The sequence below is a fragment of the Piliocolobus tephrosceles genome, chromosome 19 (assembly GCF_002776525.5).
Source record: "Piliocolobus tephrosceles isolate RC106 chromosome 19, ASM277652v3, whole genome shotgun sequence".
Taxonomy (NCBI): Eukaryota; Metazoa; Chordata; class Mammalia; order Primates; family Cercopithecidae; genus Piliocolobus; species Piliocolobus tephrosceles.
The window spans coordinates 13,968,374-13,985,595 of NC_045452.1; the positions used below are offsets into that span (position 1 = coordinate 13,968,374).

General features: G+C 46.1%; 1 protein-coding gene across 1 annotated transcript in view; it reads left to right on the top strand.

The window, feature by feature from the left end:
* The first annotated feature begins 458 nt into the window (after positions 1-458).
* Positions 459-17,222, top strand: part of SLC5A1 (solute carrier family 5 member 1) — a 64,832-nt gene continuing 48,068 nt past the window's right edge. The window contains exons 1-4 of the mRNA XM_031934606.1: positions 459-793; positions 2,638-2,726; positions 3,339-4,027; positions 10,398-10,469. Of these exons, the coding sequence (XP_031790466.1) occupies positions 3,893-4,027; positions 10,398-10,469 (207 nt within the window). The 5' untranslated portion in view covers positions 459-793; positions 2,638-2,726; positions 3,339-3,892. The remainder of the gene's footprint in view (positions 794-2,637; positions 2,727-3,338; positions 4,028-10,397; positions 10,470-17,222) is intronic.

The window sequence follows — 17,222 nt, forward strand, 5'->3', positions numbered from 1 at the left end:
TTCCTTCCTTCCTTCCTTCCTTCCTTCCTTCCTTCCTTCCTTCCTTCCTTCCTTCCTTCCTTCCTTCCCTTTCTCTCTCTCTCTCTTTTTCTCTCTCTCTCTCCGCCTCTCTTTCTTTTTGTTTCTCAGAGATGGGGTTTCACCATGTTGCCCAGGCTAGTCTTAAACTCCTGGGCTCAAGCAATCTTCCCACCTTTGCCTCCCAAACCGTTGGGATTGCAGGCATGAGCCACTGCTCCTGGCTCCATTTATTATCTTTTATACTGTATTTTTACTGTACCTTTTCTGTGTTTAGATAACAAATCATTACTATTGTGTTACAGTTGCCTACAGTATTCACTACAGTAACATGCTGTACAGGTTTGTAGCCCAGGAGCAACAGGCTAGACCATACAGCCTAGGTGTATAGGCTATCCCTCCCATCTAGGTTTATGTAAAGACACTCTATGATGTTCCCACAAGGATGAAACTTCCTATGACGCATTTCTCAGAACATATCCTGTTGTTAAGTGACACATGACTATATGCTAATCAATAGCCTGCTTCTCTGGGCTTTCCACACCTGAACTCCCAATGAGAAAAAGGGAAAGAAGAAAAAATTATAGCAGCTCTCCTCATCCCTCATCTTTGCTGGTGTCTCACTGTCAATGAGGCCCCTTCACACCCATCATATGAGAGAGTCATTGCTGTCAATTCTGTATTACAGATGTTCCAAGGGAGGGTTGCAAATGCCAAGTGAGCTGTCAATGGTCTACTGCTTATTGGTAGCTGAGCTGACAATCGAACTAGCCAAGTAGGTTCTCTCTTCAACCCTTACTTCCCTAAACTCAAAATCTCTGCATCTAGGGTGTTGATTTCTTTGTGTGACAAGAGTTCAAGAGCTGGCCATTCCACTGTGGGGTCCTTTGCCAAGAAGCACAGTTCAACCAGTGAGAGGTGGACACTGTACCCTTGGGGCCTTCTGGGGAGAAGCTCCCAGCTGGCAGGAGAGGTGGGACCCCCAAGGGTCCTGGACAGATGAGTGTGGAGAGAGGAAGAGGAGACAGGACAGTTCCCACTTAGTGATGAGTCCTTACCCTCCTAATGCTGGGTTCTCCCTGCCATCTGTAAACACTAGTGACCTCAGAGTCACTTGAATATTTGTTCTTCTTCTGACAGTCAGATACAGCTGTGGCTCTGTGGGCAAATGTCTTTTTAAATGTGGAACCCTCATCTGACCACTGATTGTAAACCTATGTATACTTGGATAGGGAGGGGGCTGCTTCCTGCTCTCAGCTCTGTCTTTCCTTATCAGCCTCATCTTTCCTATGGCCTGAGTGTCTGGCTGACTTTTTTCTTTCTCGGGGGTTCTGCTAACAAGGTCCCCTTTAGTGACCAGATCCTGGTTTTGATTGGCACCCATGAGGGCAAGAGAGAGTCCAGCAGGATCCTACCAGTGAGCAGTGGCCCAGCAGCTCAGGCCAGCTGCATGGGAGCAGGTGCGTGTCACACTGTGTTCTACTGGAAGCATCCATTCAGGGGCAATGGGTTTAAAGTGTCCCTTTAGAAGAGACCAATGAGGAAGAGAGATGGCAAAAGGGCCTCAGGCAGCCTGGGGAATGACTGTGGTAGGGAGTTTCTTACAAGTGACATCCTTTTTATATATGTTTATTTGTACCCCCTGCTAGTCCCTCCCTAAATATTGTAACCCCTTCCCTACTCCTCATGCTTGTCATCTTCTGGAATGTCCCTCACTCCCACCTTACCTGGCTTATTCCTCCTTTTCTTTCAGGTCCCTGCTCAAACCAGAGCTTTCACAGATCTTACTCTAACCTCACCTTATCCCCAGGTCAAATTCCTTGGTAGGCCTTTGGGATATTAGTATTTCTCCTTCAAAGCATGTGTCACAACGGTAATTTCATAGGTAGTTGTCTCATCTTTGATGCTGGTCTATCTGTCATTGGTCAGGAAGCTCTGTGAGGGAAACAGCTGTGTGAGTCTTTTCATAGCAGTATTCCAGGGTTGGCACATATGACCTGGCACATAGAAGCTGCTCTTTTGTTGCAAGAATAAATGAATGCATGAATGGATGCATTTTCTGACCTCTACCTGGGCCCCATCCTTTCCTTTCTTTTCCCATTTATGTTTGGCTCTCCTAAAAAGATCAAAGAATGGCTCTGTCCCTCCTTTGAAGTCCTTTAGTATTTCCAGTTCTCTCTCCTGCACGCTTCACTTTCTATGCCTTGTACTTTTGGAACTTGGCATGGTCTGGCTGCCTGCACCTGCACCTGGGTTCAGGGCTGGACTTTTCCTGTGGGTGGGTTCACTTCCAGACTAGAACAGAAGCTTCCTAAGGGCAGGGACTCTTCCTGGGATACATCCAGGTGAAAAAACTGGCTGAATGCAGGAACGAATGAACACAGATAAAAGGCGAGTTGCTCCAAGCTGCAGCTGACAGCTGAGCTCTAAGTCTTGACAGGCATTCACAGCAGTGAGCCCCTGCTTTCAGATTCCTTGAAAGAATTCCTGCTTCCTCTGGGCAGGCATTATACTGGCCCCAGGACATAGCCTTATATAGTTTGCAGTCCTGGGGGATGTGTGGGGGAAATGGGGAAGACCTGTGGGGAAGATGTCCAAATAATGATTCTTTGTCTGCAGCTTCACTGGGAAGAACAGGTGCTGATACAGAAGGAGGGGAAGCAGACCTCTGAAGCATTGAGTGCAAAGGAACAGGATGCTCACATTTGGTGAGTGGGTGGTTGTCTAGCGGTGGGCAGGGAGGGCCTGAGGCAGACCAGAGTCCTGGCAGAGTTTCTGTGGCCCCCCACCTCCCTGTACCTCCCCATCAGAGCAGGGCCCCCTCTTTGGGAACAGCCACTTCTGGCTGCTTTGTGGCCTCTAGAGCCAGCCCCTGAGAATACCCCTCAACCCTCCCTCTGAACCCTGGTGTGGGCTGCAGGGCCAGCTCTGCTGCTGGCTTACTGTATGACCTTGGGCAAGTCATGCTTCCTCTCTTGGTCATCTTTGTTCTGAGCCCTGGCTTGCGGTTTAGACATGTGTTTCCAGATGGGTGAGCTGAGTCCCCAGGAAGGTCAGGGTTTGATGAACTCCTTGGAAAGGGTTCTCTAGTATCCCTTCTGCTGCCTCTGGAGGGCCCTGCATCATTACTGGGAGAGGGACAGGGCAAGGAAATAGCTCGCAGGGAGATCCCTTTCCCCAGTCTCAGTTTCTTCCTCTTTACAGTGGGGGTAACAGTGGTCCTGGGGGCTGCAAGGCTGTGGAGGGGGAGTCAGGAATGTGGGTGGGTGGGTGGCTGTCCTAGTGGCCAAGAGATTAGGATTGTGCTGATTTTCTTCCAGCGACACCCAGCAACTCTTATCCTCTCCAGAATGTTCTCCAGGGAGAACAAGACTTGACTGATTCCTCAGAAGAGTGCTGCACCCATTTTACAAGCGGATAAGCCAAGTCCTTAGAAGGCCTGGGACTGGTCCAAGGATGGGTGGCAGGTGATCTGAAGCCTCTAGGCCCCCAGCCTGAGGTGGCCGGTTCCCTCAATGGAGCCACTCCAGCTCTGGCAAGGGCAGGTGTGGTGGCGCTGGTGCCTGCTGTGGGAGTACAGTGGGCCTTTGTGCCAGGCGGGCACCACCCCCTGGCTGGCCCCTCCCCATTCACAGGACAACTCTTACCTGCCCAGCCACCGCCCCAGCCAACAGCTCAGCCGGCTGCTCCTTCCTGGGCTCCACGCCCAGAGCTGCTTCCCGACGGTGCAGCCTGCAAGGCATCGCAGGGGCCCCGCGCTACTGCCCTGCTCCCTCAACGTCCCAGGTCCCCTCCCCCAGTGCTGATCATTAACCAGGAGGCCGTATAAGGAGCTAGCGGCCCTGGTGAGAGGGAGGGACACAACGCTGCCACCATGGACAGTAGCACCTGGAGCCCCACGACCACTGCGGTCACCCGGCCTGTTGAGTCCCACGAGCTCATTCGCAATGCAGCCGACATCTCTGTCATCGTTATCTACTTCGTGGTGGTGATGGCCGTCGGACTGTGGGTATGCAGCGGGTCCTGGGACGCGGGCGGGGAGGGTGCGCACGGAGGAGGAGCAACGGCCTGGCTGAGCTGCAAGGGGCAGTAGGCTTAAGTGTCGGTGGAGGGGAGAGGAAATGACTTGGAAGCACTTTAGAAGCACTCAGAGGCACAGCATGAAGGGAGGAGGGCAAGCAAGGATGAGCAGAAGTGAGAAGGGTGCCCAGGGCAGCCTGCCAGGAAGGACCAAGGAGGATACCTGGGCCTGTGAACAGAGGAGGAAGGTGGGGGTTTGAAGAGACCGCTGGAAAGTGTAAGGGGCAGGGAAGGGGCTGCTTGGAGCTGCAGCGAGGGCTCTGGGGCTTGGGAGATGAGCCTCTAGCAGGTAACTACTGTCCTACCTTTTAGTCATCCAGTTTCAGATGGGAAAGAAACGGTGTGGAGTGGGAAAGCCACAGCCTCTGCCAGCCCCAGAGATGAGGATGCTGAGGTGGCAGACAGTGGGATACTGACTCCATGACCCCATTCTGGGAGAGGCTAACACAGAGGCCTTGTGCATGAGGATCCCAGGGGCTGGAGCAAGTTAGAGATGAGAAAGATGGGTGGAAAAGGAAGAGGAGGAGAAGGAAGAGGAGGAGGAAGATCTGGGGGTGACCTGGCACTGGGGAGAGGGAAGTGTGTGTCTCCTTTTGGGACTCTGGGGACACAACAAACCAGAGAAACTTGTTCTCAGCCACCTGGAACATGGACATTTCACTTATGACAGACTCTGGCACGCCCAACAACTAGAGGAGGAGATGTTTTAAAAGTGTGCAGGACCGAGTGTGGTGGCTCACTCCTGTAATCCTAGCATTTTGAGAGGCCAAAGTGGAAGGATTGCTTGAGTCCAGGAGTTCGAGATCAGCCTGGGCAACATACCGAGACTCTGTCTCTACAAAAAATAAAAAGATTGTAAAAAATATAAAAAGTTTCCAGATATTCCAGCCACTCTCATGATTGTTATGGAGGTGGAGGTGATAAGCCCAGGGAGGCTGCTGTTACAGCTAGTGATTGTGTTGAACTCTTTTGACTTAGAGGAGAGGAAGATAGGCATGAACCCTTCTGTGGACACAGAGCTTTTTCAGGGACAAAAGGAAAAGGAAGTGTTTTTTTTTTTTTCAAAGGAATTGTAGAAACTACATGTGGCAGAATGCGTCCCAAGTGTCACATGGGGTCAGTATGGCTGACTTTTCCTCAATACTCTCAGCTTCCCAGACATAGTGGAAACTGACCAACTAGGAGCCAGGATACTCACGTTCACTACTGGCTTCATATGGTTCGAATTCTGCAACACTGGGTAACTTCCCTCAGCCTCCATTTACTCAACTTTAAAATAGGTACACTTTTATCTATTCTAATGACTCACCCGTGGTTGTGGTGAGGATATGCAGAGGTGAATCGGAAAGCTGTTTACGGATTCTGGGATAAAAAAAAAACTACTATTGTCATTTACCTTCCATGGTATGATCTGGACTCTGAACAATGTTTGAAAATGGGCAGCAGTGGTCAGGTGGGTAGTATATTTTTACAAAAGCCACAAGACAGGGAAGGCCAGAATGCTAATCCCCATTTTACAGAAGAGGAAATTGAAACCTCATTTAGTTGTGATTTGCTTAAGGTTACAATAGATGAAATTGTTCCTGGAACTCAGATCTCTTGGCTCCTGATTTTTTATGGTACCAGGCACTCTGCCACTGTGACTGATTTCCTCCTCCCACCCACCCCAGCTTATAAGTGCTGGAGCCAAGGTGTGAGCCTGTCATCTGCTGGCTATACAGTACTGCTTGTTTCCCAGACAATCTCTGATAATCTCGGTTCTCTTAACCAATTTCATTTTAGCCCTGCCAGTCCAGTAGGTGTTTATACTTTTTAAATGGTGTTTACATGTTTCAAGTATCTGTGAATCAGTATCACTTGTCCTGCTAAATGCTACTTAATAGTTTGTTTAGTATTTGTCTATGTTTAATCTTCCCCCATTAGACGGTGCCTCTGGACCCTGGTCATTTAATGCATTGGATTTCTTCCAGTTTGTCCTCCTCTGTTTGCTGTTAAAGTGTCAAGGGTGGCTTGATTCAGGGGTGGCCATTCTGACTCCTTCATGATCTCTGGGCTGCACAGGCAGAATGGTCCAGGCCCATTGTGTTTCGTCAACTTAGAAAAGACCCACACTTGAGTCAATGTCTGTCTGTCACCTTCTCCATCTCTTCCAACATTATTTGGTTCTGTTTTGTCCTTTTACAACTCTGCCTCCTCCAATCATATTTTAGGCTTTGGCTTATTGCTTCTTCAGAGTTAATTTCCATTTTTCTTTCACCACCTATCAGTTTGTTTCTTAGGGAATTTTATATCCTTTTAAGCTGGATCTCTGATTTTATTCTTCCTGGAAGAGTTCATCAAGCTATCCTGAAATTCCCTCAAGCCAGGGGTTGTTAAACTATGGCCCATGGGCCACATCTGTCTCACATCCTGTTTTTGTATGGTCCATAAGCCAAGAATGGTTTTTACACTTCTGAAGGGTTGTGAAAAAGAAATAACAAAACAAAATATGAAGGATTTGCAGCAGCGACCCTGTATATTCCACAAAGCCTCAGTATTTACCATCAGGCCCTTTTTCTTTAAAGAAAAAAAATTACTGACCCCTGTCTTATGCAGTCACTTGAACTGATAGTATCATTGAATGACTGAATTGAAATGGCCCTTGAGGGAGCCCAACCTTTCTGTTTTACAGATGAGGATCAGAGAGGGTGACCAGAAGTCATTCAGATGAATCAGTCCCAGAACTGGGACAAGAATCAAGGTCTTATGATGCCAAAGCCAATGCTCTTTCCACTATTCTACCTTTCCCACTCCCCAAGACACTTGCCTTTCTGGGAATACTCTCTCCATGGTCCTTACTGTCATTGCATTGTTGTGACAGTGTCCTGGTGGTGCTGAATTCCTTTGCTCTTTTTTTTTTTTTTTTTTAAGTTGATGCTTTTCTTTAGATCATTTGACAAAATCAACTTGACTAGTTGTCAACAGCCTTCACTTGAACACTTCCAGTAGAAACTCTCCCAAGTGGCTTTATTCCATCTCTGGACAGCTCTGACAGAGAGGATATTCCTTTTGGCTCTGGGCTCAGACCTGGTGTCCTGGAACTTCTGTCATTTTGTCTGGTTGTATCCTATGTGGGCCACACCAAGCATCATGTCTGTCCCACTTTACATTTCAGAAGACAATAGGCTGCATTTGAGGTTTCTCTTCTCCAGGCCCAATATCCTCAGCTTCTTAAGTTGTTCCTCATCTGGAAGGAGGCCTAAAGTTCTTTCTTTCTGCTCAATGCTATTTGTATTCCGTGGAGATAGAACCCAAGTAAACCCCAAACCAAAACATTGTGGGTCAGTAATTGTCCTTCTTTTACCCCAGCAGCTTGGAGTTGTGAGTTCATTCTCTTCTAGTTGTAGAGTGAACAGGTGAATGTAACACTGTGGTTTACAAAGTGGTGTCTGGAACTTTAAAGTTATCCTTTGAGCATCGCGTGCTCACAGAACAATGATTTTCTGTGCACAAAGCATTATGCCCAAAGCATTATGGGAAATTAAAAATTTGTAATATGGTAACATACAGTAAAAAAAAATTGTAATGGCTGTGAACAAGGCATAAGTGAAGTCACCTGGGTGTTCAGACACTTTCACTTGGAGAAGGGAAGAGGCTGTAGGGAAGGAGGAGGTTTCCATGGGGGAGTGTCAGGTAGGGTTTCATGGGGGAAGTGGATTTTGAGGGGCCTTGAAGAATGAATAGGTAAGGTGTGGGCTTGCATGGATGAGGGGATGAAATTTCCGGAGAAGAAAAGCCTTGGTGCACACACACCTCTCTTCACCTTTTGTCCATCCCCATCATCTTTCCCGAATTATTTCAGCTCCCCACTCTAGTCTCTGCCCTCACATTCTTCCTCTAAGGTCTTCATTTCTGAGACCAACTGGGGATATCAATCTTCTTCAACTTCACAGTGGCCTTCAGAATGGCTTTTCCTTGGTCAATTGCTACAGCTCGGGTCCTTGGGATTTGTTTCTGTTTTGGCCCTTAGCTACCTTTTCTGATTCTTAGATCTCTTGCTATTCCCAAAAAAACTGCTACAGAGGACTTCACAGTATCTCCTATGGGAGGAAGGACCCTGCCAGGAGTCCAGAAAGACCCAAGCCATGCTCTCCCGGGTACTGCCCAGCACATGGGGGAGCTCAACAAATCTATGTTGACTGATGGGACACAATAATGGCCCTGCTTCCTAAAGGACTAAGTTCAATACATCGTTGCAGTCTGAGTACCTAGTAACATGTTTTCTGTCTCAGGCATGTTTGATGACTAAATTACAAGTGTCTAAGTGCCTGAGATGTCACCATCAGGGGTTAATGCCTTCGCAATAGTGATGCTTTTTAGCTTAGTGGTCACCTATGAAAATGCAGACATCGGCCGGGTGTGGTGGCTCATGCCTGTAATCCCAGCACTTTCGGAGGCCGAGGCGTGCAGATCACCTGAGATCAGGAGTTCAAGATCAGTCTGGACAACATGGCAAAACCCTGTCTCTACAAAAATTAGCAGGCGTGGTGGTGTGTGTGCCTGTACTCCCAGCTACTCCGGAGGCTGAGGCATGAGAATTGCTTGAACCCGGGAGGCGGAGGTTGCAGTGAGCCGAGACTGTACCACTGCACTCCAGCCTGGGCAACAGAATGAGACTCTATCTAAAAAAAAAAAAAAAAAAAAATGGCACCACCTCTGACACAGTTAAGTCACTATCAGCTATTAACATTTTCAGGGAGGCTAGCAAGTGTCCGCTGAGGGGAGCCAGTAACATAGAAGAAGAGGGAAGATGGCCAGGGGCCAGGAACAGAGGCACTGACCCTATTTTCTGCTGGAGGACTGGCCCTGGGCCTGAGCTGGACCAGAAATAATCTGAAGCCTTGGAAGCAACATCCCAAGGGATCTGTGGGAAGAGCTAGTCATCGTATGTTGAAGATACATGTCATTTTTCTCCTCATGAACCCTCAGTGGCTCCCTACTGCCTGTGCAGTAAAGTCTGCACGTTTTAGCCTGGCATTTGAGTGTGTGTTCTGCCCCACTTCTCACCACTCTCTCCATTCAAATGCCTCAGCCAAGCTCACCAGATAACACTGTTCGCCATTCTCTCCTTCTCCATGCTGGGTGAGGTTCCACCTCTAGATCTGCTGTTCCGGAATCTTACCACATTCCTCCCTCTTCTCTAATAAAATTCCATTCTTTCTTCAATCAAGATTTGCTGAAATGCTGCTAGCTCTGTAAGCCTTTCCTGACTCCCTGGTCTGACAGAGTCCTCTCCTTCCTCTATACTAACACTATAGTCATAATATATTGGCTGGGTGCGGTGGCTCACTCCTGTAATCCCAGCACTTTGGGAGGCCGAGGCGGGCAGATCACTTGAGGTCAGGAGTTCAAGATCAGCCTGGCCAATATAGTGAAACCCATCTCTACTAAAAATACAAAAATTAGCCAGGTGTGGTAGCACATGCCTGTAGTCCCAGCTACTCAGGAGGCCGAGGCACGAGAATTGCTTGAACCCAGGAGGCAGAGGTTGCCAACAGTGATCTGAGATCACGCCACTGCACTCTAGCCTGGGTGACCGAGTGAGACTCTGTCTAAAATATATATAATCATTATATATGTATGATGATGATTCCAGCAACCTGCTACCTACACCCTCAGAGAGGAAAGACTTGAATTTGTCTGGTCTTTTATTTAATATTTAGTACAAATGCCTTGCATTCTTAAGAGCATTTTTTCACTTTTCTCATAACAAAGATACCATTCACATCCCATATGGTACTTTTAAAAAGTATGATATTTCTTTTTCTTTTTTTTTGAGATGGGTGTTGCTATCTTTCCCAGGCTGGTCTTGAATTCCTGGGCTCAAATGATTCCCCCACCTCAGCCTCCTGAGTAGCTGGGATTATAGGCACATGCCACCATGTGGCTGTAATCCCAGCTACTCAGGAGGCTAAAATAAATACAGCATTCATTAGGCACCTCAATATGCTTGTAAGAAAGGCATAAAAAGTTCCATTCCTGCTGTTTAACAGACAAGCAAGCAGATCCAGGTGGAGTGACTTGCTGGAAGCCCTAGAGTAAGCTGTATATGTCTTCTGAGCCTGTTTCCTTGTCTATCAAACATAGGTTCCTGGCTTCTTCATCTTAGTCTTTTGAGGCTGCAGGGGAAGAAGGAATATGAAAGTGTTTCACAAAGTGGAGTGGGTAGAAGAAGGTACACATATGGGGAGGTATATTCTTTTGGCTGGCAAGGCCACTCTTCTAGTTTTCTATTACATTTTTGACCCTTTCCTCCTCAGGCTATGTTTTCCACCAATCGTGGAACTGTTGGAGGCTTCTTCCTGGCAGGCCGAAGTATGGTGTGGTGGCCGGTAAGTTTTCTCTGAAACACTATTTGCATAACTACTTAACTGATGAGTTCCTTTAGGAACTCATTTTCTTCTTGGCTTTGGGTGGTGGTGATTCTAGGATACAAAGATCCCAAAAAGATTCTTGACAGTGAGTCTCATGCTCATCGGGTCTCCTGGGCACCCTTAATCTCTTGTCGTAAGGGAATAGCCTTTAAATAAATCACCCTTAGAGTCCTCCAAGGAATAAATAAAGGAAGAGACTGCACAAGGTGGGTGGTCAGAGGAAAGAGCACACAGACCGAGGTGATCTTGGGCAATTCTTGAGTTTCCATTTCTATAAAAGGGGGATGATAACATTTACCTTCCAGGAATGTTATGAAAAGTGGAGACCTCTTATGTTTGGGGGGGAACTCAATAAATAGTGGTTCTTTTGCTACCATGTTCCTACTTTAAGTCCCATGGAAAAGAGGTTTTATCTGTCCTACTTCAGAGCCTAACGAAATGCCTGATACATGGAGTCCCTTCATACTCATTTAATGGATGAAGGAGGTGCCCCCTGCTGTTTCCAATTACAGTTTTCCACTGGATGAGGATTCCTTTCTCTTGTTGGATTTTGTGTTTTGTACATGGATGGAACTATCACAATCAAAGGACATGTGCATGGGTGGAAGAGAAACCAGGAAATTCCTTCCATCATATCTTAGGACTCTGGCCAGTTTATCAATTCAGCCCCATGACCATTTTGATTAGGAGTTCTCATTTAAGTGACTGGTTGAACACATTGGCCAAACCGTGCAATTTCTTGGGCTTAAGATACAAGTAAGACTGGCTGGTGAAAGCATAAGATGATGAAAAGTACATACAATGAGAAGGGAGCGACAGCTGTGAGCTGGCTGAAGGAAGCAAGAAGGTAAAGAATGCCCCTGTCAGGGTGATTACAGCCAGAGAGAACTGTACCAGGAAATCATGCCACATCCTGCAGTTGGCCTTTGATCAGCTATTTTGGGATGAATTTTTAAATAACTGGCATGTTCCCAGTTGCTTGGGTTATCCCTGAAGTCATTTCTATTGTTAAAAAATTTTAATTTTTTGACAACTAAAATTTGTGTGTATTTACATTGTACAATGGCATGTTTGATGTATGTACAAAGTGCAATGATTAAATTAAACTAATTAATGTATCTATCACCTCACATAGTGCACTTATTTTTTATGGTGAGAACATTTCAGATCTAAGTTCTTTTCTTTTCTTTTTTTTTTTTGAGATGGAGTCTCGCTCTGTTGCCCAGGCTGGAGTGCAGTGGCTGGATCTCAGCTCACTGCAAGCTCCGCCTCCCGGGTTCACGCCATTCTCCTGCCTCAGGTTCCTGAGTAGCTGGGACTACAGGTGCCTGCCACCACGCCCGGCTAATTTTTTGCATTTTTAGTAGAGACGGGGTTTCACCATGTTAGCCAGGATGGTCTCGATCTCCTGACCTCGTGATCTGCCCGTCTCGGCCTCCCAAAGTGCCGGGATTACAGGCTTGAGCCACCGTGCCCGGCAAGATCTAATTTCTTTCTCTTTTTTTGTTTTTTTCTTTTTTTTAAAAAAAGAATTGAGATGGAATCTTGCTATGTTGCCTAGGCTGATCTCAAACTCCTGGGCTCAAGCAATCCCAAACTCCTGGGCTCAAACAGTCCTCCTGCCCTGGCCTCCCAAAGTGTTGGGATTACAGGCATAAGCCACCAAACCCAGCCTTAAGATCTAATTTCTTAGCAATTTTCGAGTTTATGACATATTATATTAACTGTGGTCATGGGGCTGTAGAACAGATCTCCAGAACTTAAATCAACCTACCTGAAACTTTGTACTCTTTAGCCAGCATCTTCCCATCCCCCTCCACCCTCTTCTGCCACAGCTCCTGCCACAGCTCCTGGTGGGCACCATTCTACTCTCTGTTTCTATTGTTTTGTTTTGTTTTTTGAGACAGAGTTTTGCTCTTGTCACCCAGGTTGGAGTGTAATGGCACGATCTTGGCTCACTGCAACCTCTGCCTCCTGGGTTCAGGTGATTCTCTTGCCTCAACCTTCTGAGTAGCTGGAATTACAGGTGCCCACCACCATGCCTGGCTACTTTTTGTATTTTTCGTAGACACGGGGTTTCACCATGTTGGCCAGGCTGATCTTGAACTTCTGAATTGTTTTGGTTTTTAAGGTTCCACATAAAAGAGAAACCATGAAACCATTTGTATTTTATTCTTAAGGTGGCCAAGAATATTGGACAGATGCTGACTTCTGTAGTTGGCCCCTCATGGTGGTCTCTCCTGACACCTTGCTTGGTAGAGGCACGTATATTTGGATGCCTTCTTTCAGTTTTGCGTCAGAGCTTTCTGTCTTCTCAATGCTTTGGACTTTTGTGGTTTCCCAAAAGCTGGTGTTAAAGAAGTATCCCTTATCCCAAAGTTCAAGACAAGACTGAGTAGTCTCTCTAGAGCTGTGCGTCCAATATGGTAGGCACCAGCCACACTTGCTGTTTAAACTAAAATTAAAATTAGATAAAACTAAAAATTTCCTTCCTCAGTCACATAGCCATATTTCAAGTGCCCACAGTGCACCTCCCACCCCATCGAATGCTTCTGTGCCCCCTATAGCAGGCCTCCTAAATGCTCATCCAGCCTCAGTCTGCACCTAACTCCACTTTCTCCTCCCTACCCTACCTGATAGGAAACTCACTACTTTTAAGACAAACTATTCCATTTTCAGACAGGCTATTTTTCCATCCATTGACTATAATCAAGATGAAAACTTTTAAGGTTGATATACTGGGGGTAAGATTTCAGCTTCCAATTTCTGTGTCTTGGAGAAGAACGATGAGACAGGGAGGCATGAAGCAGAACCACTCTTAGGAGATATGCATTTTGGGCTGGGCCTGAGAACACATCACATCTTAACTAGAGATGATTTCTTTCTTCCTGATAGTGTCCCCGTCTGGATCTGGGTTGAGGGTTTGTTGAGGAGAGGGACTGGTCCCACCCAAAGCAGGTAGGGTTTAGTGGTTTACGTAAAGTTTCCTGTAGGTGTTTTCCTTATGCATGCATGTCTCAGTATCAGATTTTTCTAACCAACAGAGAAACATGGCATCATTTTTCTTCTTTTGTGCAGAAATCACTGCTTCCTTGACGAGGCTGACATTTGACTCTGTTTCCTCCAACCATAGTTTCCATCTAAGGTTTCACAAGATTACGTTAATAGATTCTAAACCTCTCCATGTATTAGAATCACATGAGACAATGCATGTATAGCACTCAACACTGCCTACTGAATGATCAATAAATGGGAACATTAAGAAATGGAAGGAAGGCCAGGAGTGCCAAGGCAGCCTCTCCAGTTGCCATCTGTCTAGTGCACAGTACTTAGTAGTGCTCAGTGAATGGAAGTTGGCATTTACCTGAAGCTACTGCTGCTGATTGTCTTAAATTTAACTTTCAAGTTGACTGTGTGAATTCACCTGATTTATATGTATATTTATACTACTGTAAATAATCAATTCTAGCTACACATTGACCACCTTTTATCATCTCTGAAATCGGGTCAATCTGTGGCATTCAGTGGCAGTGTTTTTCTTTCTTTGTGCTGCTTGGTATGTCTTACATTAGTTCACGCCTTAGATTAAATGAAGTATGGTTGGCCGGGTGCGGTGGCTCAAGCCTGTAATCCCAGTACTTTGGGAGGCTGAGGCAGGCGGCTCACAAGGTCAGGAGATTGAGACCATCCTGGCTAACACGGTGAAACCCTGTCTCTACTAAAAATATAAAAAATTAGCTGGGCGAGGTGGTAGGCGTCTGTAGTCCCAGCTACTCGGGAGGCTGAGGCAGGAGAATGGCATGAACCTGGGAGGCGGAGATTGCAATGAGTGAGCCGAGATCATGCCACTGCACTCCAGCCTGGGCAACAGAGCAAGACTCCGTCTCAAAAATAAATAAATAAATAAATAAATAAATAAATAAATAAATAAATAAAGTATGGTTATATTCTAAGGTAATTATTTTTAAACTATTTTCCCTACAACTCTGGGGCTCTGCAGAAGTGCTTCTAGGGCTGTTCTCCTTTCTCTAACCCCATCAACCCAACTGTTATTTATTTTATACAAGAGGAATCTACTAAGATTTTCTTTGAAAACAAGGTTCTGCTGACTTGCAAAGTTTAAAAACTGATAATTTAAAAGACCAATAAGCATGGTGATTTCCATTCTAAAATTTAAAATGATTTAAAAACACCATAGCAATGCATACCTGAAAGAAGAAATCAAAGGAAAACACAGCATGAAAGAATCTAAGCACTTTCCCTCCAAAGTTAAAAAGATTTGAAACCACATCGAAAGTTGCTTCTAGATTTCCATTTGAAATAAAACACAAAGTTGGTTCAAAGCCTATCATTGGTCCATAAATCCATAACCAGAATATCAGTTCTCAAATGTGCTGGCCCAAGGAACATTTCACAGGGGTCAGAGACTCTCCACTGCTGACATCTCTCTTGCCCTTTGCCAGTCGCTTTGTGCCATAGGAAGAGTGGGCAGCAGAGAAGCTTCTGCAAGAGAATCCTGTGGGATTTTAGGAAGGAACAACTTGTATTGACCTGGGTTGATATACCTGAGACAGGGAGGATTTGGGTTGTCACCCACAAGAAAAGTAGGAGAAAGAGCTCATAAAGTCTGAAAACATATTGGACAGAGGAGAGGCTGGTTTTGGGCATTTCTGGGGCTTAGGGGGCTTTGAAAGGAATGGTTATGACCTTTCCTTTCAGATGAAGATTCAGAAACTCTGGAAACAGACTGTTCCTGAAAACTGAAGGAAGCCCAGACAGAAAAACAGTTTGTGTGTTGGCTTGAGGATAGAAGCGAGGGACAATCAGAGGGAAGGAGCAAGGACTCCAGGATTAAAATTACAAGAGGAGTCAGCTTACGTAGGGCTCCAGGCGGGGAGGTCCCCGGAAGCCTGAGTCATGCTTGAGGCAAGCCAAGGCAACTCATCTGAGTAACACGAAACCATGAAACTGTACCTTATGTAACTGAGCTGGTTGGTGGCCCAGGATTCCCTTTTTCTGTGGCACCAGGGTTTAGCGCCCTTCACTGACAGCTATCTGTGTGGAGATGCAAGGGCAGGAAAGCTGTGAAGCTCAGGGGCTGCGCTTTGAAGGGGAATTCCCCACTCTTTGGATATTGGCAGCAGAAATTACACAGAGAAGTGGGGCCCCAGGTACACAGCCCAGTGAGAGACTCTTGTTTTGGAAGAGTTTGATCATACCTACCAGGACTACTGGCAGAGCCAGTTCCATGAGAGCAGCTCCCTTAGATTCAGAAAGAAGTATTCCAAAGAGCAGGGAATGGGAAATGCACACAGGATTTGGCTTGTTCCAGCTTTGTGACATTGGGCAATTCATTAATCTCTGAGTCTCTAAGAGTCTCCTCTATAATGTGGAGATGGTCAGAGAAGGAATCTCAAAGGCTCTTCCAGGACTAAAATTCTAAGTTTCAGCGAGGCACGGTGACTCACACCTGCAATCCAGGCATTTTGGAAGGCAGAAGTGATAGAACTGCTTGAGCCCAGGAGTTCAAGACCAGCCGGGGCAACATAGCAAGATCCCATCTCTACAGAAAAATTAAAAACTAGCTGGGCGTGGTGGTGTGCACCTGTAGTCCTAGCTAATTGGAAGGTTGAGGTGGGAGGATCGCTTGATCTGGGAAGGTCAAGGCTGCAGTGAGCCATGATTACGTTACTGCCTTCCAGGCCTGGGGGACAGAGTGAGACCCTGTTTCAAACAACAGCAGCAACAACAACAACAAAAAAGTCAAAACCAACAACAACAAAAATCCCAGACCCAACAACAGCAAAATAGTTGACAAACTTTTTCTGTAAAGGGCCAGATAGTAAATATTTTTGGCTTTGCTGCTATGTCATTTCTGTCACAACTACTCCACTCTACTGCTGTAACACGAAAGCATCCAAGGAAAATGGATGAATGAATGGATGTGGCTGACTTTATTTGCAAAAATAGGTGGAGGGCCAGATTTGTCGTTTTGAGGACACACACAGTCTCAGAACAGAGCCTGGCACACATGAAACCCTCAGGTTCAGCTCTTGTTCTTCTTTGCAACTGAAACCTGTTGAAGGACTGTCATATCACTTATCTGATTGAATCTTCAGTGATCTAGTGAGGTAAGTACAGTGAAGATGATGATTAACCCCATGGGTTGCCCACATTTACACAAGCTAATGACAGAGCTAAGACTCCCTCTGATCTTCTGGTTATTCAGGTCTCTTTCTCCTTGTCTTTTGAGATGGAAATTTATGAGGCAATTGGTGTGGCCTAAAGATTGGTCTGAAAACCAAGAAATTATTTCATTTAGGGCTGACCAGAGACCCTGATGAAAATTTTCCCTGAAGAAAGAGGACAGGTTCTCAAACTTTTCAAGTCCTCTTGGATAAAATATATCTGATTTTATCTTTGTTTCTAAAACCTAATGATCAGATCAAAATCCAGTCACTTATGATGTCACCAGAGGGGCCAAAGGGTGTCTTAGAAAAACCTGGTAGTCCCAATACATGGTTGGGAACTCATGAATTGGAGAGGAAGAGAGGGAACCAGGCAGCTGGACATGGGAAAGGCAGGGATGCACCCCAGGAAAAAGTGAGAAGGAAAGATAAGTACTTGACTCTTCATAAGCCTGGGGGAAGCAATTCCTGCCTCTTCTGGCCCAGGTCCATTTGGCCCTCTCTCCCTGCTCTACTCGCTTTT